We start from the raw sequence: 27,161 nt of genomic DNA on the forward strand, positions 1-27,161 counted from the left end.
ACTACTCCCCCTCTAAGCTGCTTGGAGGTCTTTAGAGTCCTCTGTTCCAGAACTCTCAACACCAACTGTGTTGGATCCTGAGTTGTTCCCTTCTTCTGAGTCAGCAGTTACCCTGAGCTCTTCAGTTATTTCTGAACTGGAGACCTCCCGGAGCTGTGCCTCCCTTGTCGGTTCCGGGGAGCAAGTCTCGACTCCAGGCTTTTCGGAGCCATCCCTGCTCCTTGGGGCTTCAGCTCGAGTTAGTTCCTCTCATGCACCGGTCTCGAGGGTCGGTTCTTCAGAGTGGGGAGTGACCAAGGCAATCTTTCTCAATTCTGGGCTCCCATCCCTCTTTAGAGGAGGCTGGCCTTCAAGGCTATGCAGGGAGCCCTTTCTCTTGCAGAAACTGAGTTAGTGCCTACCCCCCCTCGGAACAGGCACCTCCCTCTAGCTCTATTATTCCTCCTGCCTCTCCACTGGGACAGTGGATGCTGAAGCTTCACCACATATAAACAGTTTTGGGACAAGGGGTTAGCAGTTGATGCTATGGTCTTAACGGCTGCCACTAAAAAGGAACTGGCTGAGGAGAGTTCCTCTGTCCATCTGCCCAACAGGGAGTCCCAGGCTATGGACATATTTGGGAAATGGATCTGCACTTCATCAACCTTCACCATAAGGTCCTTGAATTTTTTGGCAAATTTCTCCAGATTCCAACAGGATCTGATTAAGGTTCATAGGAGTTGACAGCCATTCTGGTGGGAGCTGTAGCTAAAGGAGTCCAAGAGAAAGTGGCTTCCCAGTTAGCCATCCTGGAGTCTGTGTCCAATTTGTCCATGAGGCTGATTGCCCATACAACTGAAGGGGCATCTAGAGCAGTGAGTACAGGCGTAGCCATTAGGAGACATGCCTGGATGCATCTGTGTGATTTTGTGGAACCATTCAAGTCTTCTTTCATCAATGCTTTTTTTTGGAGGAACATTCTTGTTTGGCCTGAAAGTGAAAGACACTTATCCAGGTGTGAGAAAGATGGTAAGACCCTTTCTGCTGTAGGTGTACATTTTTCCACCCCCAGGTCATTTTCTAGGAACCAGAGGAGTGGTGGAAAGATGTGGTTCAAAAACTCCCAAGGTTCTTTCCCATACACACCTGATAGTGTTTTTGATTATTGTGATACCAGGGCCACTCCGAAAAGCATTACTGCTGGAATACATGCTAGCATTTATATCAGTATTTATTGTATTCAATAAAATTGAACATTCATTTTGAAGGGTATTGTGGTATTTGGTGGCAGCCGTTTCCTTGTATTTGGGAAAGAGGACATAGCAGGTAAATGTGTGCCAGTCTTTCCCAAGAGTGTTTATATGTGTGACTATCAAATATTTAAGAGTAAATGTGTCAAATACTTAGAACTGGGACACAGTGCTCTGCAGTAATTAGTGTGAAGACTCATTTGGGGACCTGGAGTGAAGCATATAGTCCAGCCCTAGGTTTGGAGCCTGTTCCCGATGTCTTAGGGGAAATTGTGTATTTCTATCTCTGCTTTCAGTGACCCTCCCTTACCGGAGACAGTGGTGAGGATTGAGGCTCCTTAGTTACTGCCCCGGACTTAAGTGGGATTGTCACATTATTTGGTGCCAGTGGTGTGGGATTGTAATTGAGCTTTAGTAGCCTGTAGGTTGTTGTCACTGAGGTGTGCACTCTCAACAGCCACAAGATAAACATACAGAGTTTCATTTCACAACAGTTCCAATTATTTTTTTAGTCGGTTTAGCCAGGGACCGCAGGCAAAGATGTCAGCAGAAGATTATAGCAAGCTGACCAGGAACCAGTTTGCTGAGCTGTGTGAAGCCAAAGGACTGGTGCCAACCTGACTAAGGAAGCAATGATCTCAGCCTTAGTTGTAGCCACAGAGCAGGCCAGCAGCTCAGAGGATATCCGGGGATAAGCAGCCTTCCGAGAAAAGGCAGTGTACTTTTTCTTCAGAGGACTTAAACATTCATTTGGAGTTAAGGAGACTGCAACTGGAAGTTGAGGAAAGAGAGATGCAGTGCTAGCATGAACTGGAGGCCGAGGCGAGAGAGAGAAACACTCAGTATGACCTGCAGCATTTGGAGATGGAAGCTGAAGAAAATGAGATGCAAACACAGCACGAAGAGGAGCTTCTAACCCTTCGACAGGGTCACGGAGGTAATGGAGAAGGGAATGACTGAACCCAAAAGGTCAGTAAACTATTTCCTCAATACAAAGAGGGGGGTGATTTTGATAGTTTTATTTATATATTTGAGAGGGTATGTCAACAATATAATACTGATCAAGGGCTCCGAGTTTGGTTCCTGATCCCTTTACTCCATGGTAAAGCTGTTAATGCAATTGCTAAACTGTCTGATATTGATTGTTTGAATGACAATCATGTAAAACAATGTTTACTTGATTATTTTAAATTAACTCCTGAAATGTGTAGAAAAAAGTTTCATGAACATAGACACAATGCAGATGAAAGTCTATGTGATTACATTGCTGATTTAAGTACTTACTTTCACAGGTGGGTGAGTGGGTGTCAGGTCACCCCTTTTGAAGGGCTGGCAGACCTATTGGTGAGGGAACAGGCTCTCAGTACTTTGCCCGAGTACATGAGGATCTGGTTGGCAGACCGAGAGTGTAACTCTGCAAATGAGTTGGGGAGAAAAGGGAATCTGCACTTGGCAAGTAGGATACCAATGCATAAGAAAGGGATGTAGAGTGTTGCATATGGACATGAGGGAACTCATGGGAGGCAGCCTAAACCTCTTCAGCAGAGTTCACCAGTAAGAGGGGAAGCCACTAATTCAAGCACACGGTCAGGATCAGTGATTAGATGTTTCAAATGTAATCAGAGGGGCCATGTAGCATACAAATGTCCATTGAAGCAAAGTAAGGGAGCCAGCAAGTGGAAATGACAGAATGCCAGTGATAAGTTGTCTGGAAACAACAGAGGTGCCAAATTATCACCAAAATTTGTATCCTATCTTAGTGGTTGGAAGACAGACCACTGCCAAGACAGACACATCTTCTGAAATAACCATTGTGAAGCATGCAATGGTTAAGGAACAGCATTACTTGCTTGGGCAGTCCACACCAGTCAGAGCTTTGGGTGAGACCCCATTCCAGATACCTTTAGCCAGGGTTAATCGTGACTGTGAGAGTGGAAAAGGGAGCAAACAAGTAGGTGTGATTGAGGATATCCCTGCAGATGTCTTAATTGGGAATGAGTTTGGTAGTGTAGTACCTCATGTGCATGCGGGCGGCCGCGGTGGTGCAGCAGATCGCATTGCCACCTCACAGCAAGAGGTTCTCTGGTTCAGTCCTCTGCTGGGGTGCCTTCTGTGTGGAGTCTGCATGCCCTCTTTGTCATTGCATGGGTTTCCTCCAGGTGCTCTGGTTTCCTCCCACATCCCAAAGACATGCTGTAGGTGGATTGGATAATCTAAATTGGCCCTAGGCATGAGTGCATGTGTGTGCCTTCTCTGTAATGTTAGGCGCCGGGCTTGCAACTCTACACCATAAAACTCCACTGCCGGTCATGAGCGGACAGGTGATCTGCTGTGGCGACCCCTAACCAGAAAAACCCAAAGAAGAAGAAGAAGTACCTTATGTGCATGCAGTGGCATGCAGTAAAGCTTGGAGACAGGCACGTAGGTCAGGTAGCCTGCATTGTTTTATAACAGCAGCACCCCCCCCCCCGATGCGCAGTAGCAAGGCCTGCCCGACATGCTGCCCACACGAATAAACATGAAGACGATGAGGAAGTCTACATGAATATTCATTCATTATTACCGGCATGCGGTAAGCATTAACATTGTTTTAATCATGAAATTAACCTTGCTGGCAAAATAGAATCTTTTACTTGAATTATCTTTTATAAGAGGGACTGCTCAGCGTGTATTATTTTGTACTTTTTATCTTTTTCTACACTGTTTTATTTTTTTTAAATGTTGTTACTGCCTAAGAGTCTGTTATTTAAGTTCTGTTTGATTTTCTCGTTATTGTTCGAATGTCATTGTTAAAATGAATAAACATAACATAATTTGAATGTGATGTTTTCAACCTCTGCCTTCAAGAGTTTGTGGCAAAGACATCCAACTGTCCATGTAGCTTACTAATATTATTTTTTCCCTGTGCTTTTTGCAGGGAGGCTAGCCCACCTGCACCCCTTGTGTATATAAATACAAATTTACCAACTCCACCATTGCAATGCTTTGAGGAAGCAGGTAAACTGCTCGTGATGTCACAGGCAAATCTGCATGACGTGTCAGTCATGCATTATTTGCATGCTACATCACAGCCATTAGTCATGTCGATCACTATGACTACTCCCATTCCTGCACAAAACGACTGGGGGGTATTGTTGTTGACCCAGACCGATCCTATACCTGAAGCTAGGGCTGGTGATGTTACTTCAGGGAGGGAACTACCTTGTTGCAGTGAGCCTGAAGGTGTACCACGGCTGCTGATAGGTACTGGTGTTCCTGTGGACATGGTGACTGCAAGGACAGTGGTGACTGGTGGTATCTAGGCTGACAGTGAGGCACTGCTGACAGAGGATACTAGACTTCCTGTGGAAGGGGAGCTAGGAGGGGTCACAGAAGAAGAGTTGAGACAGGAACAGCTTTCAGACCTTACCTTACAAGGCTTGAGAGGAGGTAGCTAAGGAGGCACCTGATGCTTAAGGAAAAAGTGGAGTCTGTATGCTGGAATGGAGAGTGGACCCCTGAGGGAGGGCTAGAGGGTCAGGTAATACAGCAGTTGGTAGTGCCCAGAGCCTACTGTCTGGCATCTCTAGCCATAGCTCATCACATTCTTTTTGCAGGTCATATGGACATAAAGCATGCCAGGAGATGCATTATGCAGAATTTTAATTGGCCTGGGATTGCGAAAGGTAAGTTGAGGCACATTTTAGGATAGAAGGTTTTAAAGGAACTGGTTTATAAAGTTTTTTTTAAGAATTGACATAAGCTATTTTGGGTAAGTATTATATTGATTGGATAATTGGTACATAATATGCAAATGGAATAGTATAAAAGGGTTGGTGTTTCTGAAAAAGGATTGTTCTGATAAAGTACTGACATTGATGGATGAAAACACTTAACCTGTTGTTCGTGGTCTGCTCTTCATGAAAATAAATGTTGGATTTTCCAGTGACGTCTGGGGTTTCATTCTTTTGCAGTTTGTGGCAATTTTTACTTTGGTTATAAAGTTCGGTTGTGGCAAGTAGTGAGACCCACAGCGTTCATTGACAGTCTGAGTTCCAGCAGTGAAATCACTGAATTATTGCAGAAAATTAACCAGCAATTGGCAGTGCATACCTCCCAGATAGTCTTTACTGGACAAGCAAAATGGATTGGGAAACATTTTTGGTAGTTTGGACTACCCTCTAACTCAACCCACCCCATCTACTCATTCTACACAACCTGTACCAACTAGTGTAACTGGACAAATCAGTGAGACTGTGAATAATGAAAATTCTACGCATATGGAGGTTAATGAAACCAGTGTATGGAAATGGAATACATTTAATTTCCACATTGACATGGCTCATGACATCGGTATACATAATATGCAAAAACAGCCTACCTCTATTACAGAAAGATTTAAGCTGTTTGAGAAAAAACTGTTTGCTTTTAAAAAATTGCAGATAGAGAATGGTTATTTAGAGAGAATGTTAAATTGTTTCAAGTATTCCATGGTCTGCGCTGTTGGAAGTATCCCAATGGTGCAGAGAGCAATCCATAATTTTTAAATTAATTACATAAATTATTTGATAATACTGGGACAGAGCTAATGAAAGTTATGACCAAATGTAACAACCAGGAAATGGAGCGGTTAAAGAACTGGATGAACAAAATGCGTTTATTAAGAACGATTTGTTTTTTGAACACTATCAAACTATAGCAATGTAGTCAGTAGTGTGGAACACAGCTGTAAAACCATATTTCTTCGTAAAACTAATAAATCAAATGGGACATTGATGAATATATGAAAGCAAAGGTGTATCCCTATTCGCCTGGTTGCCATGGTAACGTTGAAAGAGCTATTCAGGTTACTCGTGAAAATGAGGAAGTGACATCAGTACCGAGGAATTATCGGCAGCAACAGGTGGCGTCCCCTTTAGAAGATGGTTTACGGCATTCGGAGAGACTGAGGAGCAAGGGGCAGCAAATATATCAGTTGGAGAATGACCACAGGAACTATATTGCACAAGGGGCATGACCCAAGAATCCAAACTATCAGCAGAGGCATTAATGGACTTGGCAGTGACTTTATATGTTATAGTAAGTGTTAAAAGTGATTGTAATTTATACAGAACTGCATTTAGTGGGAGCAATGAACAAGTGGCTATAGCAAAAGAAGTATGTGGTGATGATACTGGGAATGATATTAATGAGCACGTTGAGCGGCTATAGCAAAAGAAGTATGTGGTGATGATACTGGGAATGATATTAATGAGCACGTTGAGCGGCTATAGCAAAAGAAGTATGTGGTGATGATACTGGAAATGATGTTAATGAGCACGTTGAGTGGCTATAGCAAAAGAAGTATGTGGTGATGATACTGGGAATGATATTAATGAGCACGTTGAGCAGCTATAGCAAAAGAAGTATGTGGTGATGATACTGGGAATGATATTAATGAGCACGTTGAGCGGCTATAGCAAAAGACTTATGTGGTGATGATACTGCAAATGATATTAATGAGCACGTTGAGTGGCTATAGCAAAAGAAGTATGTGGTGATGATACTGGGAATGATATTAATGAGCACGTTGAGTGGCTATAGCAAAAGAAGTATGTGGTGATGATACTGGGAATGATATTAATGAGCACGTTGAGCGGCTATAGCAAAAGACGTATGTGGTGATGATACTGGGAATGATATTAATGAGCACGTTGAGCAGCTATAGCAAAAGAAGTATGTGGTGATGATACTGGGAATGATATTAATGAGCACATTGACTTAGACATTTAGGCAATATTGCCGAAAACGTAAATGATAATGTTAATCCAAAAATTGTATACAATACCTTAGGCGATTATGAGGTGTGGAAAATTATTCAGGGAAATTTATTGATACTATGCATGCGAACCTTTTGGCAAAAGGGTTTACTTTTGTTCTGTGTAGATGAGTAAAATAGCAGAATCATTAATAGATTTAAAGCTATTTACCCAGAAAATGAATTTAAAAGTATGGTTTAAACCTGATGGCAATGTAGAGCAGGATGTAGAATACATGCCAAAAAGGCCCAGCACCTTTAATCGTCCAGTAAACAATTTGACAGGTATTTTGAAAAAGCTTGTGAGAGTCATATAAGGGAAGGCTTTAAAAGTAAAACATCAGATGTTGACAAGAATTAGTCACAAAGAAGAAAAGTTATCAGATATAGCCAATGACAAAAATATACATATCATGAAGCCTGATAAAGGTAATGGGGTAGTCATAATGGACAGGGGGGATTATTCAAATAATATGACTATGTTATTATTGGATGGTACATTTACTGAAATTACAATGAATGAAATCATTATAGCGTATAGACGACTGGATTTAATGTTAGGAGATATGTTATTCCAGGGACAAATTAATGAAAATTAACACGACTACCTTAAAAATGAACATCCTATGATACCAAAAAATCCACAAAGGTCTAGAAAATTTAAAATTTAGGCCTATACTGGATGGTAAATGAGCAAAAACCTGTTTTATCAGTATTTGGATTTTCATTTGCAAAAGGGTTTGGTTGTTTTTTTTCTATATATGTAGTGATTCATGGAAACATCGATAAAAAATGATCACATTATTTTGGTTACTATAGATGTTTGTAATTTGTTCTCAGTGATACCCCATGAAGTGGAGTTATCATGGTTGGAAGTTCATAGGTTCATACATTAGTACTAGGCTAACTGCCCTTGTGAGCCATTTTAAGCCTAGCCAATTATCCCTTGTGAAACTCAAACCTTGTACCTTGTGTTTGTAAGGCAAACACCTTAACCATTAGGCCACCCTCCCAACCCAATTAATTAAAACAAATTTATGTGACCAAGACCAACTAAATGTATATATCACCTTGATGGAAGCAGTATTAAAAAATAACTTCCTCTATTTTGAAGGGCATAATTATAAATAGTCAACTGGAGTAGCTATGGGGGCAGCATGTGCACCTATTTATGCTAATTATGTTATGTCATATTGGGACCAACAGTAAAGATTTCAAAGTGATTTTCAAAGGTTTATATTAAACATTATACAAGGTTCTGTATGACATATTTTTAATTTGGGAAGGCCCTGAGGATAATTTGAATCAATTCCTGCGTCATATAAATCAAACCGTGGAATTTTTTAAATTCACTTTTGAATATAGTAAGGACAGAATATCCTACTTGGATGTGAATTTAAGAGTAGACATGGGGAGTCAAAGTTTATCTGGGATTTTTAGAAAATCCACCTTTTCAACTTCTTATTTGGACTTTGGAAGCAGGCATCCATACCATCAAAAAAGTCCATCGTAAAAGGTCAGTTGGTAAGGGCTGCCAAAATGGTTAGTCGAGACCATGAATTTATGCAAGAGGTGGAATTTATTATAGGATTGTTCATAAAAAGAGGGTATCCTGAAGCATTATGTTTAAAAATAAAAGAGGAAGTAGTTAAAAGAACGTATGGATGGAATTTATAAGCTCATTTTAAAAGCTAGTGGACATCCGACTCAGACATCCCAGTATAGTAGACTGGAACTGGTAAAAGCCAAAGAAGAAATGGGGATGAATTTAATTACTACCTTTAACCAAGAGTTTGGAATGGTAACCCAAGTTATTAAGAAAAATTGGGGGTTATTACAACTCAACCTGTATGTGGTCAATAGAGTAGGTACCATCCCAAAGTTTGTTTTTAGAAAGGATAGATCCTGTAAGGACATTTTGGAGATGTGCAAAGAGACAGATGTAAATAGCACTAATGGATTGTTGAGTAACTTTGTGTGGAATGTCTACTTATTGTATGCATATTTTGGAAACTAATGATGCATTTTGTTTGAATGGGAGAAATATATACATACAGGGGCATTTTAAATGTTCAGTGTTTTACATTGGGAGAACATGTAGACGTTTTAAAGAAAGAATAAGTGAACATTTGTCAGACATTAGGAATAATAAACTCACTAATGCCTTGTGGAGACCTATTTCAATGCATGAAGGACATATTTTTAATTTTTTAGTATTACAACAGATAGTCAAAAGTCAGCAAGGTAGGATCTTAGATGCGCACCTGGATATATGTGAACTAAAATGGAAGTTGCGTTTAGATGCAACTAGTTATCTAGGTGTAAATGAAAATGTTAGTATTTCAAGTATACTTAAGTTGAGGCACATTCTAGGATAGAAGGTTTTAAAGGAACTGTTTTATAAAGTTTATTAAGAATTGACATAATCTGTTTTAGATAAGTATTATATTGATTGGATAATTGGTAGATAATATGCAAATGGAATAGTATAAAAGGGATGGTTTTTGAAAAAGGATTGTTCTGATGAAGTCCTGACATTGATGGATGAAAACACTTAACCTGTTGTTCATGGTCTGCTATTCGTGAAAATAAATTTTGTTGGATTTTCCAGTGACGTCTGGGGTTTCATTCTTTTGGAAATTACGAAAGGTGTAACGGTGCTGCAGAACCTGTGAGCAATGCCAAAAGATAGGTAGGAGGCTGGAACATAAGTTGTACCATGTTAATATAATGAAGTCTTATCAAAATAGGGAGGCCTTGGTGCTGAGTATTCACAGTGGATGGCAGGAGGAGTCTGAGGGATCTGGTGACTGACCTCAGGCAGACACTTCTGTGGAAGAGGTAGCAATATTTCAGCAGCTATCCCCTATTTGGGTTAAAGAAATACAAGCAGTGTTACAGGAATTTGGGGGCATGTTCACTGGAAAACCTGTGTGTACTCGCCTAGTGCAGCACCATGTGGATACGGGACCTCAAAGGCCTATCAAGAAAGCTCTTTACAGGGTGCCTGAGTGAGTCAAATAGACTAGTGAGTCAAATAGACTTTGAAGGAGGAGATAAAGGAGATGTTGGAGCTGGGGGTAATCCAGGCATCCAGTAGTCCTTGGGCTTCCCCAGTAGTATTGGTACCGAAGAAAGATCTAAAGTGTAAAATTCTGCATAGACTATTGAAAGGTAAACAGTTATACAGTCAGATGCATACCCCATGCCTAAAACAGATGAAGCTTTGGAACAGCTAGGTGGGGCTACGTTTCTGACCACTATTGATCTGACCAAGAGATACTGGCAGGTGCCCTTGACTCCCATTGCTAGAAAGAGTTCAGCTTTTGTAACACCTTTTGGATTATATGAGTTTGCAAGGATACCCTTTGGGATTTGGGATGAAGAATGCCCCAGCAACCTTCCAGAGGTTAGTAGATCATATCTTAGTAGGAGCAGGAGATTATGTTCTCACTTATTTGTATGATATTGCCATTTGCAGTCATTCCTGGCAAGAACACCTTCAACATGTCAGGGAGGTCTTAGTTAGATTAAAAAGGGCAGAGTTGATCATTAAGCCTAGTAAGTGTCAGGTGGGTATACCAAAGATCTCCTACCTAGGACACAGCGTATGTGGTGGTACGATTAGGCCATAGCCTGCTAAAATGGAAGCTATTCAGGCATGGCCCCTCCCTGTTACCAAAAAGCAGGTGAGAGCTTTCCAGGGGCAGTAGGGTACTATAGGAAATTTGTGTCAGACAATAGTACAATAGCTGGACCCTTTACCGACCTAACAAGGGAAAACAAGCTAGATATAGCCAGTCCAGATTACAGCAATGCCAATGCAGAGGGATTCAGGGTATGGATTGATACATTTTTAGTCAGCCCCATTTTTCTCAAGTGATGTGAGGATATTGGATATTGTTATCTGTGCTAGCATGACTGGCTGAAGATTTGTAAATGCTTGTAAGTAATTGTACATTACCCTGTGTTATATATGCCAGCATGACTAGCTATAATTTTGTAAATATATTTATGTGTTTTGATTATTACTTTGATTTATGGAAGATGTTTGAATCAAACAGTATTCTTCTGGCTGACCAAATGTACATGTTTTTTTAAAAAGAATTCTGAATGTAGGTTATTCCCATCAGCTGACCTAGATGTGATATCACTGTGTGCCAGAGCTGAAAGGAAAAGAATCCCCACAGCAGCTGTTTTGTTTACTTTTTAAAGTCTGATGTGGAATAGTAGAATTCTCATAGCAGCTTTCTATGAATTTAAAAAATTCTTCCATAAAAGCGGGTTCTGAGTCAAAGTTCAGTAGTTGCTGTAGTTCAGTAGTTGTTCAGTTGTCAGTTGTTTTCCAGATCACTAGTTATCAGAGTTTTCCAGAGCTGTTCAGTAGAAATAGTAGGAGTTGATATAACACATGCTGAGGACCAGACAACAGCCTGAAGAGTGGGCATATATTCTTATTTTGCCTTGTAGAAGTAAGAATATCATCTTGCCTTGCTGAGTTAGATTATACAGGGACAGTTAATCTTTAGACAAGGAGTTACAGTGAGATTTTCTACAATCAATGTGAAACCTATCCTACAGTGTTATCTTCATGTTTTCTGTGTGAAACTCTGTGGTTTATTGGAACTGGTTATTCATTGTATATATGGGCAGCGCAGTGGTGCAGCAGTTAACGTTGTCGCCTCACAGCAAGAGGTTCTCTGGTTCGATTCTTGGCTGGGGTGCCTTCTATGTGGAGTTTGCATGTTCTCCCTGTGTTCGCGTGGGTTTCCTCCGGGTACTCCGCTTTCCTCCCACATTCTAAAGACATGCATCTGGAGCATTTCTCCCTGGGCCTCCGCTGAAAACAGGCTCTGTGGAACCTAGTCGGACTTTCCCGGTCAACAAATGTTAAATAAAATAAAATAAATAAAATATGTTTTAAATCATTTTATTTATTAAAAATTTTACTACCTTTGATTGTGGCTGGTTATGTAGAAAGTACTTTTTTTACTGAGAGTGTTTATGCTTATTGTGATAACACCAAGGCCATTCTGAAAAGCCTTACTGCTTGGATTACATGCTACCATTTATATCCATATTTATTTTATCCAATATAATTGAACACCCCTTTGGTGTTGTGGTATTTGACTGGTGGCAGCCATTACCTTGTAATTTGGGAAGAGGACATAGCAGGTAAATCTGTGCCAGTCTTTCCCAAGAGTGTTTGTATGTGTGAATATCAAAAATCAAATATTTGAGTGACTGTGTCAAATATCTAGAAATGGGGGACAATGCTCTGCAGTAATTAGTGTGAAGACTCATTTGGGGACCTGGAGTGAAGCATATAGTCCAGTCCCAGGTTTGGAGCATGTTCCAGGTGTACTCTTGGGGGAAATTGTGTAGCTCTGTCTTGGGGGAAATTGTGTAGCTCTGTTTTGCTTTCAGTGACTCTCCCTTACCAGAGACAGTGGTGAGGATTGAGGCTCCTTAGTTTCTGCCATGTGTTTAAGTGGGGTCATCACACCTACATGTTTTTTCGATAATTGATTAAACCTTTCTTTATCGTCCTCATTTAAATCTTTTTCAGTTCATATTTTAATATCTTTATCTTTATATATCCCTCTTTTTCTTGAATCTCTATCCACATTGCTAAATGATCTGAAAATCCTGTCACTTTTTATTCCTTCTTGTATAATTTTTAAACATCCAAGATTATAAAATAATCTCTCTGTTCTTATATTATTCCTTTTATAGGTCCATTGTTTATTATTCCATAGATATAATTTTCCACTTTTTATTATCTCTGCTATTATCTTAACATTACCTCCCTCTTTTCTACTTGTTAAGTTACAATAAAAATCCTCCACTAATATCTCCACATTCATGCTAACATAATATAGAATTTTGTTAAACATAACCTCTCTTTCTTTTTTATGACATACATATATATATATATATATCTATATAAACTGCACTAATTCTATAAATATGAATCTGAAGTTGTATTCAGCTGTTCAACCTGTGGGACACTGATCCAGGACAGATCCAACTCGGCCCCATTTCGCCAGCATCAGATCTGAGCTCCAAGCTCCTCCCCTACCCATAATGCCTCTGTCTCCTTCCTCCCCTCAGATCCCGTTTGCCGCACTCATTGCAGTCATCATGGTCTGCTGCTCCAGGCTTCTTTTTGGGTAAGTGTGTTTAAAATCTAAAATTCTGTTCTCTTTTTCTACCTAAAATTCCCTTTCTATCTTTACTTTCCCCTACCTTTCACGTTTAGGCATTGATTTAAAAAAAAAAAAAACTGTCTTCTTACTCTCACTCTCTGCATCTGTAAATGTGTGTGCGCGCATATGTTTTTCTGTTTGGGGTTCTTTCTGCCACGGATTATGTCAGAGATATTCAAACCAGGGTTCCGTAAGTGCACAGAGTGTGGCCATATGCTCTCCCTGGCGGATGGCTACACTCTATGCATTGTTTGCTTAGGGGGTCTCTTATCTTGATTTCTCCTGCTTGCTCAATCTGTGCAGGATTCAATCCCCACACATTGATCGACAGCAGGAATTAGCTTATTCTCAAGGGCCTTCTCCTTCCACCTACTAAGGAGGCCCAGGCCACCCCTTCTACTTAGGTTTTTTCCCCGGCCTCTGGGACTCAACCTCCCGCTAAGTAGACTGGGGACAGACAGAAGTGTACACACTGTGACACGCCTAGGAAGCAGTCTCCCAGCACTGGTTCTCCCTGACTCTGTTCTCCTTGTTTTTTCCCAGAGCTGGAGGTGCATTGGGGCCATTCCCTGGTATAGACATCACCTCATCGACTCTCTTGGCCGGTATCAGTGGCTGCCTCCTCCAGATCTACACACAGCCTTTCTGAAGCCAAGGTGGACAGGATGATGCGGAAGTTCATCTGCACTCAGATACAAATGGGAGGCTTGCCTGCCCACTCTCCCTCTGGAGCAGGGAGCATGCAGTCCACCTTCATCCAAATCATTCCTTCTCCAATCCGGAGCCCTCGGGTCTGAGGACCCTCGGCATCAAGGTGTTGGTGCCGATGGTACCTGGTACTTCTATGCAGACCATTGCCATGAGAGGGTTGGCTCCAACGAGCTCAGAGCCGTAGTCTCGGCACTGGATCCGAGGGGGTGGTTTCGGCTGCTAGTTTTTTTGAGCCGAGCCTTTTAATCAGAGTCACATTGCCTGGAGGTTCAACTCCCGCTCCACTGTTGATCCATATGATTACAGACCCAATTGTAGCCCCCAGCTCAGGGGGTTTGTTCTCATTCTGTATTTGATTTGGTGGAGAGGGTTCTGTCTATCCCATTGAGACCCTTGACAGTCTCATCCTTGGAATCTGTCCTGGCTCCCTCTGTTTCTGGTTTGAATTCCACCACCCTGCCACCTCAGGGACAACCTGCTGCCTCTCCGTCCCAGGGAGCTCCCACATGGGAACAGCTGGCCATTTTCGAGTCCTCCCCAGAGACCCCCCCCCCGAGGAGGTTCCTCGAAAATGCATGTGTAAAAGGAGGCACTTAGACTCCCCGCCAGAGTCTGTCATGGAGGACACCGACTTGGAGGAAGGGTGAGGGTTCCCCCCGATCACCCCCCCAGATCTCTCATTTGGAGACATGATGGAGATCCTGCGACAGAATGGGGGTTGATCTGTCCAAAAACCCAACCCTGACGAGTCTGTGTTCCTGGAGGCATTTGGAGCAGGATCTCTACTTCTTGGGTGTCCCCTCCTGCAGATCCCCTGGTGGATCTTGGTACATCTCAGGGATGGAAGGAGCCCGATACGGGTGAGCCAATCCCCAAACACCCTGATAAGCTCCTCAGCACCTCTTTTGACAAACCCCACTGGACAAAGGGACCACCTGTCGATGCCACGGTGGTGGCAGCGGCAGCCAACAAGGAGTAGCTCACTCAGGAGAGCTCCATGCTCCACCTTCTGGACCGAGAGTCTAAGACCTTGGATCGTTTTGGGAAGTGGGCCTACGCTTCAGCAACATTCTCTATACGTGTGCTGAACTACATGGCACACGTTATTAGGCTTCAGCGGGACTTAGTGAAGGAGGTCGCCAAGTCTACCCCAGGGTCCATGTCATTGGAGGATAAGAAGGTTTTCTCCTCTTGAATGGCCACCCTCACCTCCATTGCCAGTACCTGTATGTGGCTTCTCTCTCATGCTACTGAAGGCACTACCAGAGCTGCTGACATAGGCATTGCCATCGGGCATCACGCCTGGCTCTGACTTTGTACCTTCTCTGAGCCCTTCAAGGTGTCACTTACAAAGTCCCCGTATGATGGTTCCACTCTCTTTGGAAAAACGGTATGCAACACCTTGGTCCAGAGAGAAAAAGATGGAAAGACTCTGTCTACCATCAGAATCCACTTCTCGACCCCTTAACGATCCTTCTGCTGGAATCAGTGGGGGGCGAAGATGATGTGGTTCCAGAAGTCTCAAGGTTATTCCCAGGATGCTCAGGACTCGCCTTCCCCCAGAGGGGGATGCAACAGATGCTGCCCTCATGGCAGAGAGGGCCCGAGGAACCAAGGGTCTCAGGATTCTTTGTTGGACAGGCCCGCACAGCAGCCCTGAATGTTTGCCCAGCTGCTAGTCTCTGGAGGCAGTTGGTGGTCGGCTCTCGCAACACCCAACAGCCTGGAACCAAGGGTCGCAGGATTCTTTGTTGGACAGACCTGCACAGCAGCCCTGAATGTTTGCCCAGCTGCTTGTCTCTGGAGGCAGTTGGTGGTCGGCTCTCACAACACCCAACAGCCTGGGAGTCTATTACAGATGATCAGTGGGTGTTGCGAATCATGTCCAGAGGATATTCATTCCCCTTCCTTCAAAGGCCATTTCCGGCCAAACACCTCCTGGATGTTCCACCCATGCAAAGGGAGGCAGCAGTGCAGGAAATTTCCAAGCTGCTAGAAAAATGAGTCATCCAGCCCATCCCCCCAGACCAGTCCAGATTAGGCATCTATTCCAGGTTCTTTTTAGTGCCAAAGAAAATGGGGGACTTGAGGCCAATTCTAGATCTCTTTACCCTGAACCTGTCAGTTGCCACGATGAAATTCTAGATGATCACACTCCAATCCTACCTGGCCTTCCTGCAGGAGAACAACTGGATGTGCTCAGTAGACCTTCAAGACATGTACTATCTCATCAAAATGGACAGACACTCTAGGAGGTTACTCTGCTTCTTGCTGGAGGCCAATCATTACCAATTCAAAGCACTACCCTTTAATCTCACCACAGCCCCCAGGGTGTTCACCAAAGTGGTGGCGCTGGTAGCAGCTCACCTGTGGCTGCAGGGTTTCCAGGTCTTCCCCTACCTGGACGATTGGCTCCTTTCTGCCCCCTCCAGGCATCAACTCTACCAAGCCAGGGATTTCCTGATCCAAACCGACCACCAGTCAGGCAAGTTCCATTTCCTCCAGCGGAGTTTGTTTTAAGGGTTTGGGGTCCATGGCAGCCACGATTACTCTCCTTCCCATGGCCCGGTTACACAAGAAGGTGCTCCAATGGACTCTGGTTGTCTAGTGGTCCTTTCTAGATTTACCATTGTCTCATCCTGTTCATCTGTTGCAAGCATGCACAGATTCTCTTCTCTGGTGGATTCCGTCCCCAGACCTTCTTTGCTGTCTCCTGTTTATTTTTCTCACCCCTCTGACCACGGATGTGTGGGGGGGGGGCATTGCATGGGAAGGACAGTCCAAGGCACGTAGGCTTCCCTGGAGACCCATCTGCATATCAACATCCTGGAGATGAGGGCGGTGCTTTTGGGGTTGCAAGATCTTTGTCCATCTTTCCCTAGGGATGATTATTATCCAGACAATTTGTCGGTAGTCTGGTATATCAACAAACAGGGGGGACCAGGTCTTACCCCCTTTGACATGAAGCCATTAGATTGTAGGAGTGGGTGATCACCACCGGCCATTTTCTGGTGGCAACGCACATTCCAGGGAGTTCCAACATTCTAGCAGACAGACTCAGCAGGTCTATCCTGATGCCTTACAAGTGGTTTCTGAATCCTTCAGTAGCGAAACAGATCTTCCTAAAGTGGGGTCAGCCGTGGTGTGATCTGTTCACCTCTCCTTCCATCGCAAAGTGCAATGAGTTTTACCCCCACAGACTGTCTAATTCATGCTTGGCCCTCCAGTCTTCTCTACGCTTATCCTCCACTTCCCCTGATAACAAAAATCATTCAGAAAGCACAATAGCTAGGGAGCTCAGTCATCCTCATTGCCCCGCCTTCTGGCCTCACCAAGTATAGTTTCCTTTTCTGTGGTCTCATGTAGTGTGTCCTCCCTGGACGTTGGATCCATTTCTGGGTCTGATTTCACATCCCTCAGGGATTCCACATCCAGATCTGGCCAGTCTAAAGCTTACCGCTTGGCTGCTCCATTTCCCATGATAGTTAGGACTGTGAGCTATCATCTCCAGTTAAGAAGATTTTGGTAGCGGCTCATAGATCTTCCACAAGGAAGGTTTATTTGAGTAAGTGCAAACGTTTCTCAATTTGGGCATCTCTGTGGGATTCGGATCCCTTCACTGCTCTAGTTCCTGTTATCTTAGAGTTTCTGGCAGGCATTTTTCAACAAGGCGCCAGCTTTCTCCCATTAAAGTTTAGCTGGTGGCTATTTCTAATTTCCACATAGGGGATAATTCAGCTTCTCTAGCCTCTTCTAAGCTTTGTAAAGTCATTCTGAAGAGCACTTTTCTTCTTAGGGCACCAATCAGGGACCCTACCCCTCCTTGGGAGCTTACTTTGGTCCTTCAAGCCTTGGTTTCTTCCCCCTTTCAACCTGCTGCTTCAGTGGATCGGCAGTTCCTGTATAGGAAGACAGCCTTCCTGATTGCTATTACTTCAGCAAAAAGAGTGTCGGAGCTTCAGGCCTTATTGACTAAGCCTCCTTACATGAGCTTCAGTAAAGACAGGGTATCTTTGCATACTAATCCTTCCTTTCTTCCTAAAGTGGCCTCAAAGTTAAACATCAACCAGGTTATCAACCTCCCTGTCTTCTTTCTGAATTTTCAGAATAGAGGAGAGTACAAATTGCACCTGATGGATGTTCATAGACAATTACATTTTTACTTACACAGAACAAATGCCTTCCGTAAGTCCAATCTACTTTTTGTTTCCTATTCTAAGCCGTTTCTGGGGAAACCTGTATCAAAAGTCACCATTGCTCATTGGATTTCTCAGTGTATACTTTTGAGATATTCAGCCAAAGGATCGTCTCCACCAGGTCAAGTGAAGGCACTTTCTACTAGGTCTATGGCTACATCAGCTGCCTTTTGGTCCAGAGTTTCCTTGGATTGCATTTACTCAGTGGCTACCTGGGCATCTTCACATACTTTCATCTCCCATTACAAGTTGGATCTTCTCTACAGAAGTAAGGCATCTTTTGGCTCCGCTATGTTATGGAATATCCTTCCATGAGGGCCTCCCAGGTGTTTGGTAGCTGTGGACTGTTTCCCACAGTTGAAGAGCAAATGACAACAAAAAAAGACATTATATGCTCAACATAATGTTCCATCTGGGTTGTTGTTCTTCATTTGTCTTCAATTGTCCCTCCATCCTTCCTTCCCCCTGCCTTATATGGGCTGTATAGTGGTCTGGCTGGTAAAGACATGGTTCTTTCTTTGGCATAAATGGTCATTCCTCATGATAATATCTGGGTTATTGTCATAAAGGGTAAGATATTGTGTCAGGTTGGGTTGCTATGGTGGTCAGCAAACTCGATCTGAGGGGAGGGAGGAGACAGGGCATTATGGGTAGGGGAGGAGCTTGGAGCACATATCTGATGCTGGAGAAATGCGGCCGAGTCGGATCCATTACAGATCCGTGTCCCACAGGTTGAAGACAAATGAAGAGCAACAACTCAGGTGGAACATTATGGTGAGTACATAACTTTTTTTTTCCACTTTACATCTATCACTGTTATTCTACCCAACATTATTGGGGTGTGATCCAAAATTCCTATTGACTTTCGACATAATATACCTAACCGTGAGGATGTTTTTCCCCATACCCCAAATAATTTAACCTTCCCGTAATTCTTCTGCTTGTAACCTCTCTCGTTCTGTTCAAATTCTTGTATCTTCCAATATAATGATATCCATGTCAAGTGATGAACACCATTCCAATACACCTAGCCTTCTTTTGATATTCTTTGCTATTCACATTTATAGTTAAAATTTCCAACTTCTTTATTTTATTATTTAATATTTCATTTTTCTTCTATCCTTTACCTTTTTTTCATTTTCTGTCATGCCTACTCTTTTAAACTTCCATTTTCTATTGTTTACCCTGTTCCCAATATAACTTTTTTTCCCTTAATCACTCTCAGGTTTGTATCTTCTTCCTCATCCTACCATTTCTCCCTCCCTTTCTTTTTCTATCTTTTTATGATTTTTTTCATCTCTATTCTCTACATTTTTTTGTTCTTCCTGTTCCTGTTCTTGATCGATTTCTGTATTTATCCTTGTACTTTTTTTTTTCATATCTGTCACCTCTTTCCTCTATCTTCTGTATTTTCCTTACAGTCCATCCATAAATGCCCCATTTGTTCACATTTTTTTACATTTCATTTCACGTTTTTTTAGTTTCATGCCCCACTTTACCACAAATAAAGCATTTTCTTTTGTCACAATTGCTAATTAAATGATCATTCTTGCCACAAAAGAAAAATGTCTTTGGTTGTCCCCAGTATTTCACAGTACCTCTGTTTCCTTCTACATTTATCATACTTGGAATATGTATAATTTTTTCATTCTCCATTTTCAATTTAGCACCACGTTCCCAACCCCCAGTCTATAAACCTATATTGTCATAATATTTTGTAATATCCATAACATCTTTACATGCACTCTTTAAATAGTCTTTTAACCTTTATTTTTCAACTTTAATTTGGAACTGCACAAATGTTCTCTTTTTTGCCTCTGTATTAAATGCTTGCATAACATATGGGTTCCATGGATTGCAATTTTTCTTTATTTCATACTGTTCTAAATTTTTTCCATGTACTGGCCTGACTCAAAAAAAGTTATCTTTAGAAATATGTATAAACACTTTTACCTCCTTAGGTGATATGCCCAAAGGTGAGATTATATTATCCCAGATGTCATCTCTCTTCAGTTCTTTCTCTTACTTACTTAATCCTACTAAAATGTCTTCCTTCCCAAATCCATAGTCCTCTCTCTGTTCTCCTTTTTTCAGTATCTCTGCATAGGACTTCTCTCTTCTGATTTCTTCCACCTCTTCTTCTTGTACTCTGTCCATAATCTCCCCCTAAGATACAGCTTTTTCACTCTTTAGTTTGCTTTGATTTGTTAAGTCATTTAAATACACATCCTGCAACCTTCCTGATTTGGGGGGGGGGGGGTTGTTATGATATATCCTGACTGCAACTCCCTTTTTTCTTCAAATAATTCCTCCTGAAACAAGATACTGAATCCTGTAAAGGCTCAACCACCATTACAGTGTTCTCTTGGTTCTTTTCTCCCTTCTCAGATTGCCTCTTCACTTCTTCACGTAGCTCTGTGCCTTCTACAACTTTTTGTGAAGGATCGTATTCCTTTGTGTTCGCTCATAATTCCACCATTTCTCACTTGACTACTCTTCAAACCACCTCCTCTGCACTCTCAACACTTGTCATAGCCCCTTCCTGCTTCTTCAAGCCGCCTCTGAACCCAGACTAAAAGCAGGAGGTTCAACAATAAACAACGTCTCCGCTCACAAGAAGAGTAGGGGAAGTTGATGCCATGGCCAAATTTCCCCTAGTTCATATGAATACCACCTTTGGGACTTCCCTTAAAAAAAAAAAAAAAAAAAAAAGTCCATTGGTCTGGTGGGAGTAAGCCAGCCAAGGAAGTGTAAATAAAATAAAAATAAATAGTCCCATCTTGATGTTGATATCGTAATCCTACAGCTGTACTTACTGTAATTAATATTTGCTTATTGGAAAAATCATTTCTTGTGCTGGTTTATTTTTGATGTACAGACATTTCATTGAATTAATTTTTCTACTATATGCACAATTCTAAGTATCACTATGCCATGTACTTATTTGAAATTTTCAAATGTTCATCTGCTCATGTTACATAAGTTTGATTTTGTGTCTGGCATTGTATATTCTGCTGCCTTTGTAATCTGCTGTTTTGAGCCATGGGTGAAGAGTATTCTGACCAGCCCACCTACCCAGTTAAGTAGTAAATAAATAAATATTACAATGCACTGTCACCATTTAGCCTCAGCCGTGATATACAGTAATAGGCTACATTCTGGCCAGCTTCACTGAGGAAGGACATTTTGAGAGATTATAAGTTTGCTAATCATCTATAATGTTGAAACTGATACTAGCGTTTGCTAATATTAATATGTTATGTTAGTACATATATATTATAATCATTCTTATTTGCTTGAAAGTTTAAAGAACGGGATCAACTAGAAGCGATTTTTAAGTTCTGGCGGAATCCAGATCTAAAGATCTTCCAGATGGACAAGATGTGGGATTTGCGAAACAGGCAGTACCTTAGCTTTTTTTCCTTTTTAAAAATTTTTTGTTTTTTAAATTTTAAAACCAACTTTTTTGTTTTTTTCCCCTCTAACCCCTTTTTTTCATATTTCCCCTTTTACTTTTTAAAATTTTTTGGTCCCCATAATTTTTTTTTTCTCTTTAACCCTCTCCTTTTTAAACTGCTGTTTTCCTTTTTAATTTTTGGGCCCCAAAATAAAAAAAAAATAAAAAATTTAAAAAATGCCCCCCTTCCCTTTTTAGTCCACCGGGATTAAAAAAAAAAGCCCCCTTTCTGGGAGAAGGGGAAAAAATTTTAAAAATAAATTTGACTTTTAAAAAAAAAATCAGGTTTTTAAAAATTTGTTATAAAAATATTCTTTTTTATTTTTGAAAGTTTAAAAAATAAAAACATTTTTTTGGGGAAATTTTTAAATTTCTTTTTTTTTCAAAGGGGATTTGCGGCAGTATTTTGGGTTTTTGACTCAAAAGGGATTTTTTTGAAGATTTCTGCGAAATTTTGAGTTTTAAAAAATTTCGACCCCCTTTTAAGTTTATAAAAAAAAATTTCCCCCATTTAAACCTTTGGGAAAAATTCAATTTTTAAAGAAACAAAAGGTTTTTTTAAAGTTTTTCTTTTTTAAAAACTTTTCAAATTAAAAGGGGTAATAATTTTTAAATTTTTAAAATTTGTTAAATTTAAGGACAATGGGTTTTAAAAAAAGTTTTTCCCCACCCCCCCAAAAACAAAGGGGGGTTTTCAAAATTCTGGAAATAAATAAATTTTTTTTTCCCTTTACAGAAAATGGGAAATTTAATTTTCCAAAAACCCTTTCAAAAAATACCTTTTTACAATTCCTAAAAAATCTAAAATTGAAATTTACCTTTTTCATTTAAAAATTTTTCCCCAAATAAAAAACCCGGGGTTTCCTAAATAAAATTTCCTCCAAAAAACCCCGCAAATTTTCTGGTTCCCCCAAACCCCTCCAAAAATCCCTAAAACTCCCCCCCCTCAAATTAAAAAACCCAATTTATTTTCTTTTAAAAAAACCCATTTCCCCCCCTAAAAAAAACCTTGAAAGGGAATTTATTTTTCCCTTTGTTCCCCCCTTAAATTAAAAACCCCAAAAACCCTGGCAAAAAAAATCTTTTTTTAAAAAAAAGGGGATAAAAAAAATTTTCCCCTGTTCTAAAAAACCCCAAGCCTACAAAAAAGGGAAATTTAAAACCTGTAAAAATTATCCCCAAACCTATAAACAAAAAATACAAAAAAAAACCATAAACAAAAAACCTTTTAAAAAAACACCCCAAACAAAAATTACCCACTTTTAACAAAAACCTGGTCAAAAAAAAAACCCTTTGTTCAAAAAAAACCTGGAAAAACAAAAATTACCCCACTTTTAAAAAAACCTGGTCAAAAAAAATTCCCTTTGTTCAAAAAAAAACCGGGACAAAAAAAAATTCCCTTTGTCAAAAAAAAACCGGGTCAAAAAAAAACCCTTTGTCAAAAAAAAAACCGGGATAAAACAAAAAACCTTTTAATTTAAAACAAAAACCTGGAAAAACAAAAATTACCCCACTTTTAACAAAACCTGGTAAAAACAAAGGTTTCCCCGTTACTTAAAACCCCAACCGGTAAACAAAAAATCTTTTAAAAATTTAAAACCCCACCAAGCCTGGATCAAACAAAGGAATTACATCTGCTACATAATTATACACACCAAGCCTGGATCAAACAAAGGAATTACCTCTGTTACATAATTATACACACCAAGCCTGGATCAAACAAAGGAATTACCTCTGCTACATAATTATACACACCAAGCCTGGATCAAACAAAGGAATTACCTCTGTTACATAATTATACACACCAAGCCTGGATCAAACAAAGGAATTACCTCTACTACATAATTATACACACCAAGCCTGGATCAAACAAAGGAATTACCTCTGTTACATAATTATACACACCAAGCCTGGATCAAAACAAAGGAATTACCTCTGCTACATAATTATACACACCAAGCCTGGATCAAAACAAAGGAATTACCTCTGTTACATAATTATACACACCAAGCCTGGATCAAACAAAGGAATTACCTCTGTTACATAATTATACACACCAAGCCTGGATCAAACAAAGGAATTACCTCTGTTACATAATTATACACAACAAGCCTGGATCAAACAAAGGAATTACCTCTGTTACATAATTATACACACCAAGCCTGGATCAAACAAAGGAATTACCTCTGTTACATAATTATACACACCTAGCCTGGATCAAACAAAGGAATTACCTCTGTTACATAATGATACACACCAAGCCTGGATCAAACAAAGGAATTACCTCTGTTACATAATTATGCACACAAAGCCTGGATCAAACAAAGGAATTGCCTGGATCAAACAAAGGAATTACCTCTGCTACATAATTATACACAACAAGCCTGGATCAAACAAAGGAATTACCTCTGCTACATAATTATACACACCAAGCCTGGATCAAACAAAGGAATTACCTCTGTTACATAATTATACACACCAAGCCTGGATCAAACAAAGGAATTACCTCTACTGCATAATTATACACACCAAGCCTAGATCAAACAAAGGAATTACCTCTGCTACATAATTATACACACCAGGCCTGGATCAAACAAACAAATTACCTCTGCTACATAATTATACACACCAAGCCTCGATCAAACAAAGGAATTACCTCTGCTACATAGTTATACACATCAAGCCTGGATCAAACAAAGGAATTGCCTCTGCTACATAATTATACACACCAAGCCTGGATCAAACAAATCATTACCTCTGCTACATAATTATACACACCAAGCCTCGATCAAACAAAGGAATTACCTCTGCTACATAGTTATACACACCAAGCCTGGATCAAACAAAGGAATGACCTCTACTACATAATTATACACACCAAGCCTGGATCAAACAAAGGAATTACCTCTGCTACATAATTATACATACCAAGCCTGGATCAAACAAAGGAATTACCTCTGCTACATTATACACACCAAGCCTGGATCAAAACAAAGGAATTACCTCTGCTACATAATTATACACAACAAGTGCGGATCAAACAAAGGAATTACCTCTGCTACATAATTATACATACCAAGCCTGGATCAAAACAAAGGAATTACCTCTGCTACATAATTATACACAACAAGCCTGGAGCAAACAAAGGAATTACCTCTGTTACATAATTATACACACCAAGCCTGGATCAAACAAAGGAATTACCTCTGCTACATAATTATACACAACAAGCCTGGATCAAACAAAGGAATTACCTCTGTTACATAATTATACACACCAAGCCTGCATCAAACAAAGGAATTACCTCGGCTACATAATTATACACACCAAGCCTGGATCAAACAAAGGAATTACCTCTGTTACATAATTATACACACCAAGCCTGGATCAAACAAAGGAATCACCTCTGCTACATAATTATACACACCAAGCCTGGATCAAACAAAGGAATTACCTCTGCTACATAATTATACACAACAAGCCTGGATCAAACAAAGGAATTACCTCTGTTACATAATTATACACACCAAGCCTGTATCAAACAAAGGAATTACCTCTGCTACATAATTATACACAACAAGCCTGGATCAAACAAAGGAATTACCTCTGTTACATAATTATACACACCAAGCCTGGATCAAACAAAGGAATTACCTCAGCTACATAATTATACACACCAAGCCTGGATCAAAACAAAGGAATTACCTCTGGTACATAATTATACACACCAAGCTGGGATCAAACAAAGGAATTACCTCTGTTACATTATACACACCTAGCCTGGATCAAACAAAGGAATTACCTCTGCTACATAATTATACACACCAAGCCTAGATCAAAACAAAGGAATTACCTCTGCTACATAATTATACACACCAAGCCTGGATCAAACAAAGGAATCACCTCTGCTACATAATTATACACACCAAGCCTGGATCAAACAAAGGAATTACATCTGTTACATAATTATACACATCAAGCCTGGATCCAACCAAGGAATTACCTCTGTTACATAATTATACACACCAAGCCTGGATCAAACAAAGGAATTACCTCTGTTACATAATTATACACACCAAGCCTGGATCAAACAGAGGAATTACCTCTGCTACATAATTATACACACCAAGCCTGGATCAAACAAAGGAATTACCTCTGTTACATAATTATACACACCAAGCCTGGATCAAACAAAGGAATTACCTCTGCTACGTAATGATACACACCAAGCCTGGATCAAACAAAGGAATTACCTCTGCTACATAATTATACACACCAGGCCTGGATCAAACAAAGGAATTACCTCTGCTACATAATTATACACACCAAGCCTGGATCAAACAAAGGAATCACCTCTGCTACATAATTATACACACCAGGCCTGGATCAAACAAAGGAATTACCTCTGCTACATAATTATACACACCAAGCCTGGATCAAACAAAGGAATCACCTCTGCTACATAATTATACACACCAGGCCTGGATCAAACAAAGGAATTACCTCTGTTCCATAATTATACACACCAAGCCTGGATCAAACAAAGGAATTGCCTCTGCTACATAATTATACACACCAGGCCTGGATCAAACAAAGGAATTACCTCTGTTCCATAATTATACACACCAAGCCTGGATCAAACAAAGGAATTGCCTCTGCTACATAATTATACACACCAGGCCTGGATCAAACAAAGGAATTACCTCTGCTCCATTATACACACCAAGCATGGATCAAACAAAGGAATTGCCTCTGCTACATAATTATACACACCAGGCCTGGATCAAACAAAGGAATTACCTCTGCTCCATTATACACACCAAGCATGGATCAAACAAAGGAATTGCCTCTGCTACATAATTATACACAACAAGCCTGGATCAAACAAAGAGCCTGGATCAAACAAAGGAATCACCTCTGCTACATAATTATACACACCAAGCCGGGATCAAACAAAGGAATTACCTCTGTTCCATAATTATACACACCAAGCCTGGATCAAACAAAGGAATTACCTCTGTTACATAATTATACACACCAAGCCTGGATCAAACAAAGGAATTACCACTGTTACATAATTATACACACCAAGCCTGGATCAAAACAAAGGAATTACCTCTGCTACATAATTATACACACCAAGCCGGGATCAAACAAAGGAATTACCTCTGCTACATTATACACACCAAGCCTGGATCAAACAAAGGAATTACCTCTGCTACATAATTATACACACCAAGCCTGGATCAAACAAAGGAATTGCCTCTGCTACATAATTATACACAACAAGCCTGGATCAGACAAAGGAATTACCTCTGTTACATAGTTATACACACCAAGCCTGGATCAAACAAAGGAATTACTTCTGCTACATAATTATACACACCAAGCCTGGATCAAACAAAGGAATTACCTCTGCTACATAATTATACACACCAAGCCTGGATCAAACAAAGGAATTAACTCTGCTACATAATTATACACACCAAGCCTGGATCAAACAAAGGAATTACCTCTGCTACATAATTATACACACCAAGCCTGGATCAAACAAAGGAATTATCTCTGCTACATAATTATACA

At 40.5% G+C, this 27,161-nt stretch overlaps 1 protein-coding gene across 1 annotated transcript in view; it reads left to right on the forward strand.

The window, feature by feature from the left end:
- Positions 1-27,161, forward strand: part of DNAAF3 (dynein axonemal assembly factor 3) — a 1,314,828-nt gene that overhangs the window by 752,112 nt on the left and 535,555 nt on the right. The window contains exon 6 of the mRNA XM_044059250.1: positions 21,425-21,533. Coding sequence (XP_043915185.1) covers positions 21,425-21,533 — 109 coding nt within the window. The remainder of the gene's footprint in view (positions 1-21,424; positions 21,534-27,161) is intronic.

The sequence above is a fragment of the Protopterus annectens genome, chromosome 17.part0 (assembly GCF_019279795.1).
Source record: "Protopterus annectens isolate FY-2018-M chromosome 17.part0, PAN1.0, whole genome shotgun sequence".
Lineage (NCBI taxonomy): Eukaryota > Metazoa > Chordata > Ceratodontiformes > Protopteridae > Protopterus > Protopterus annectens.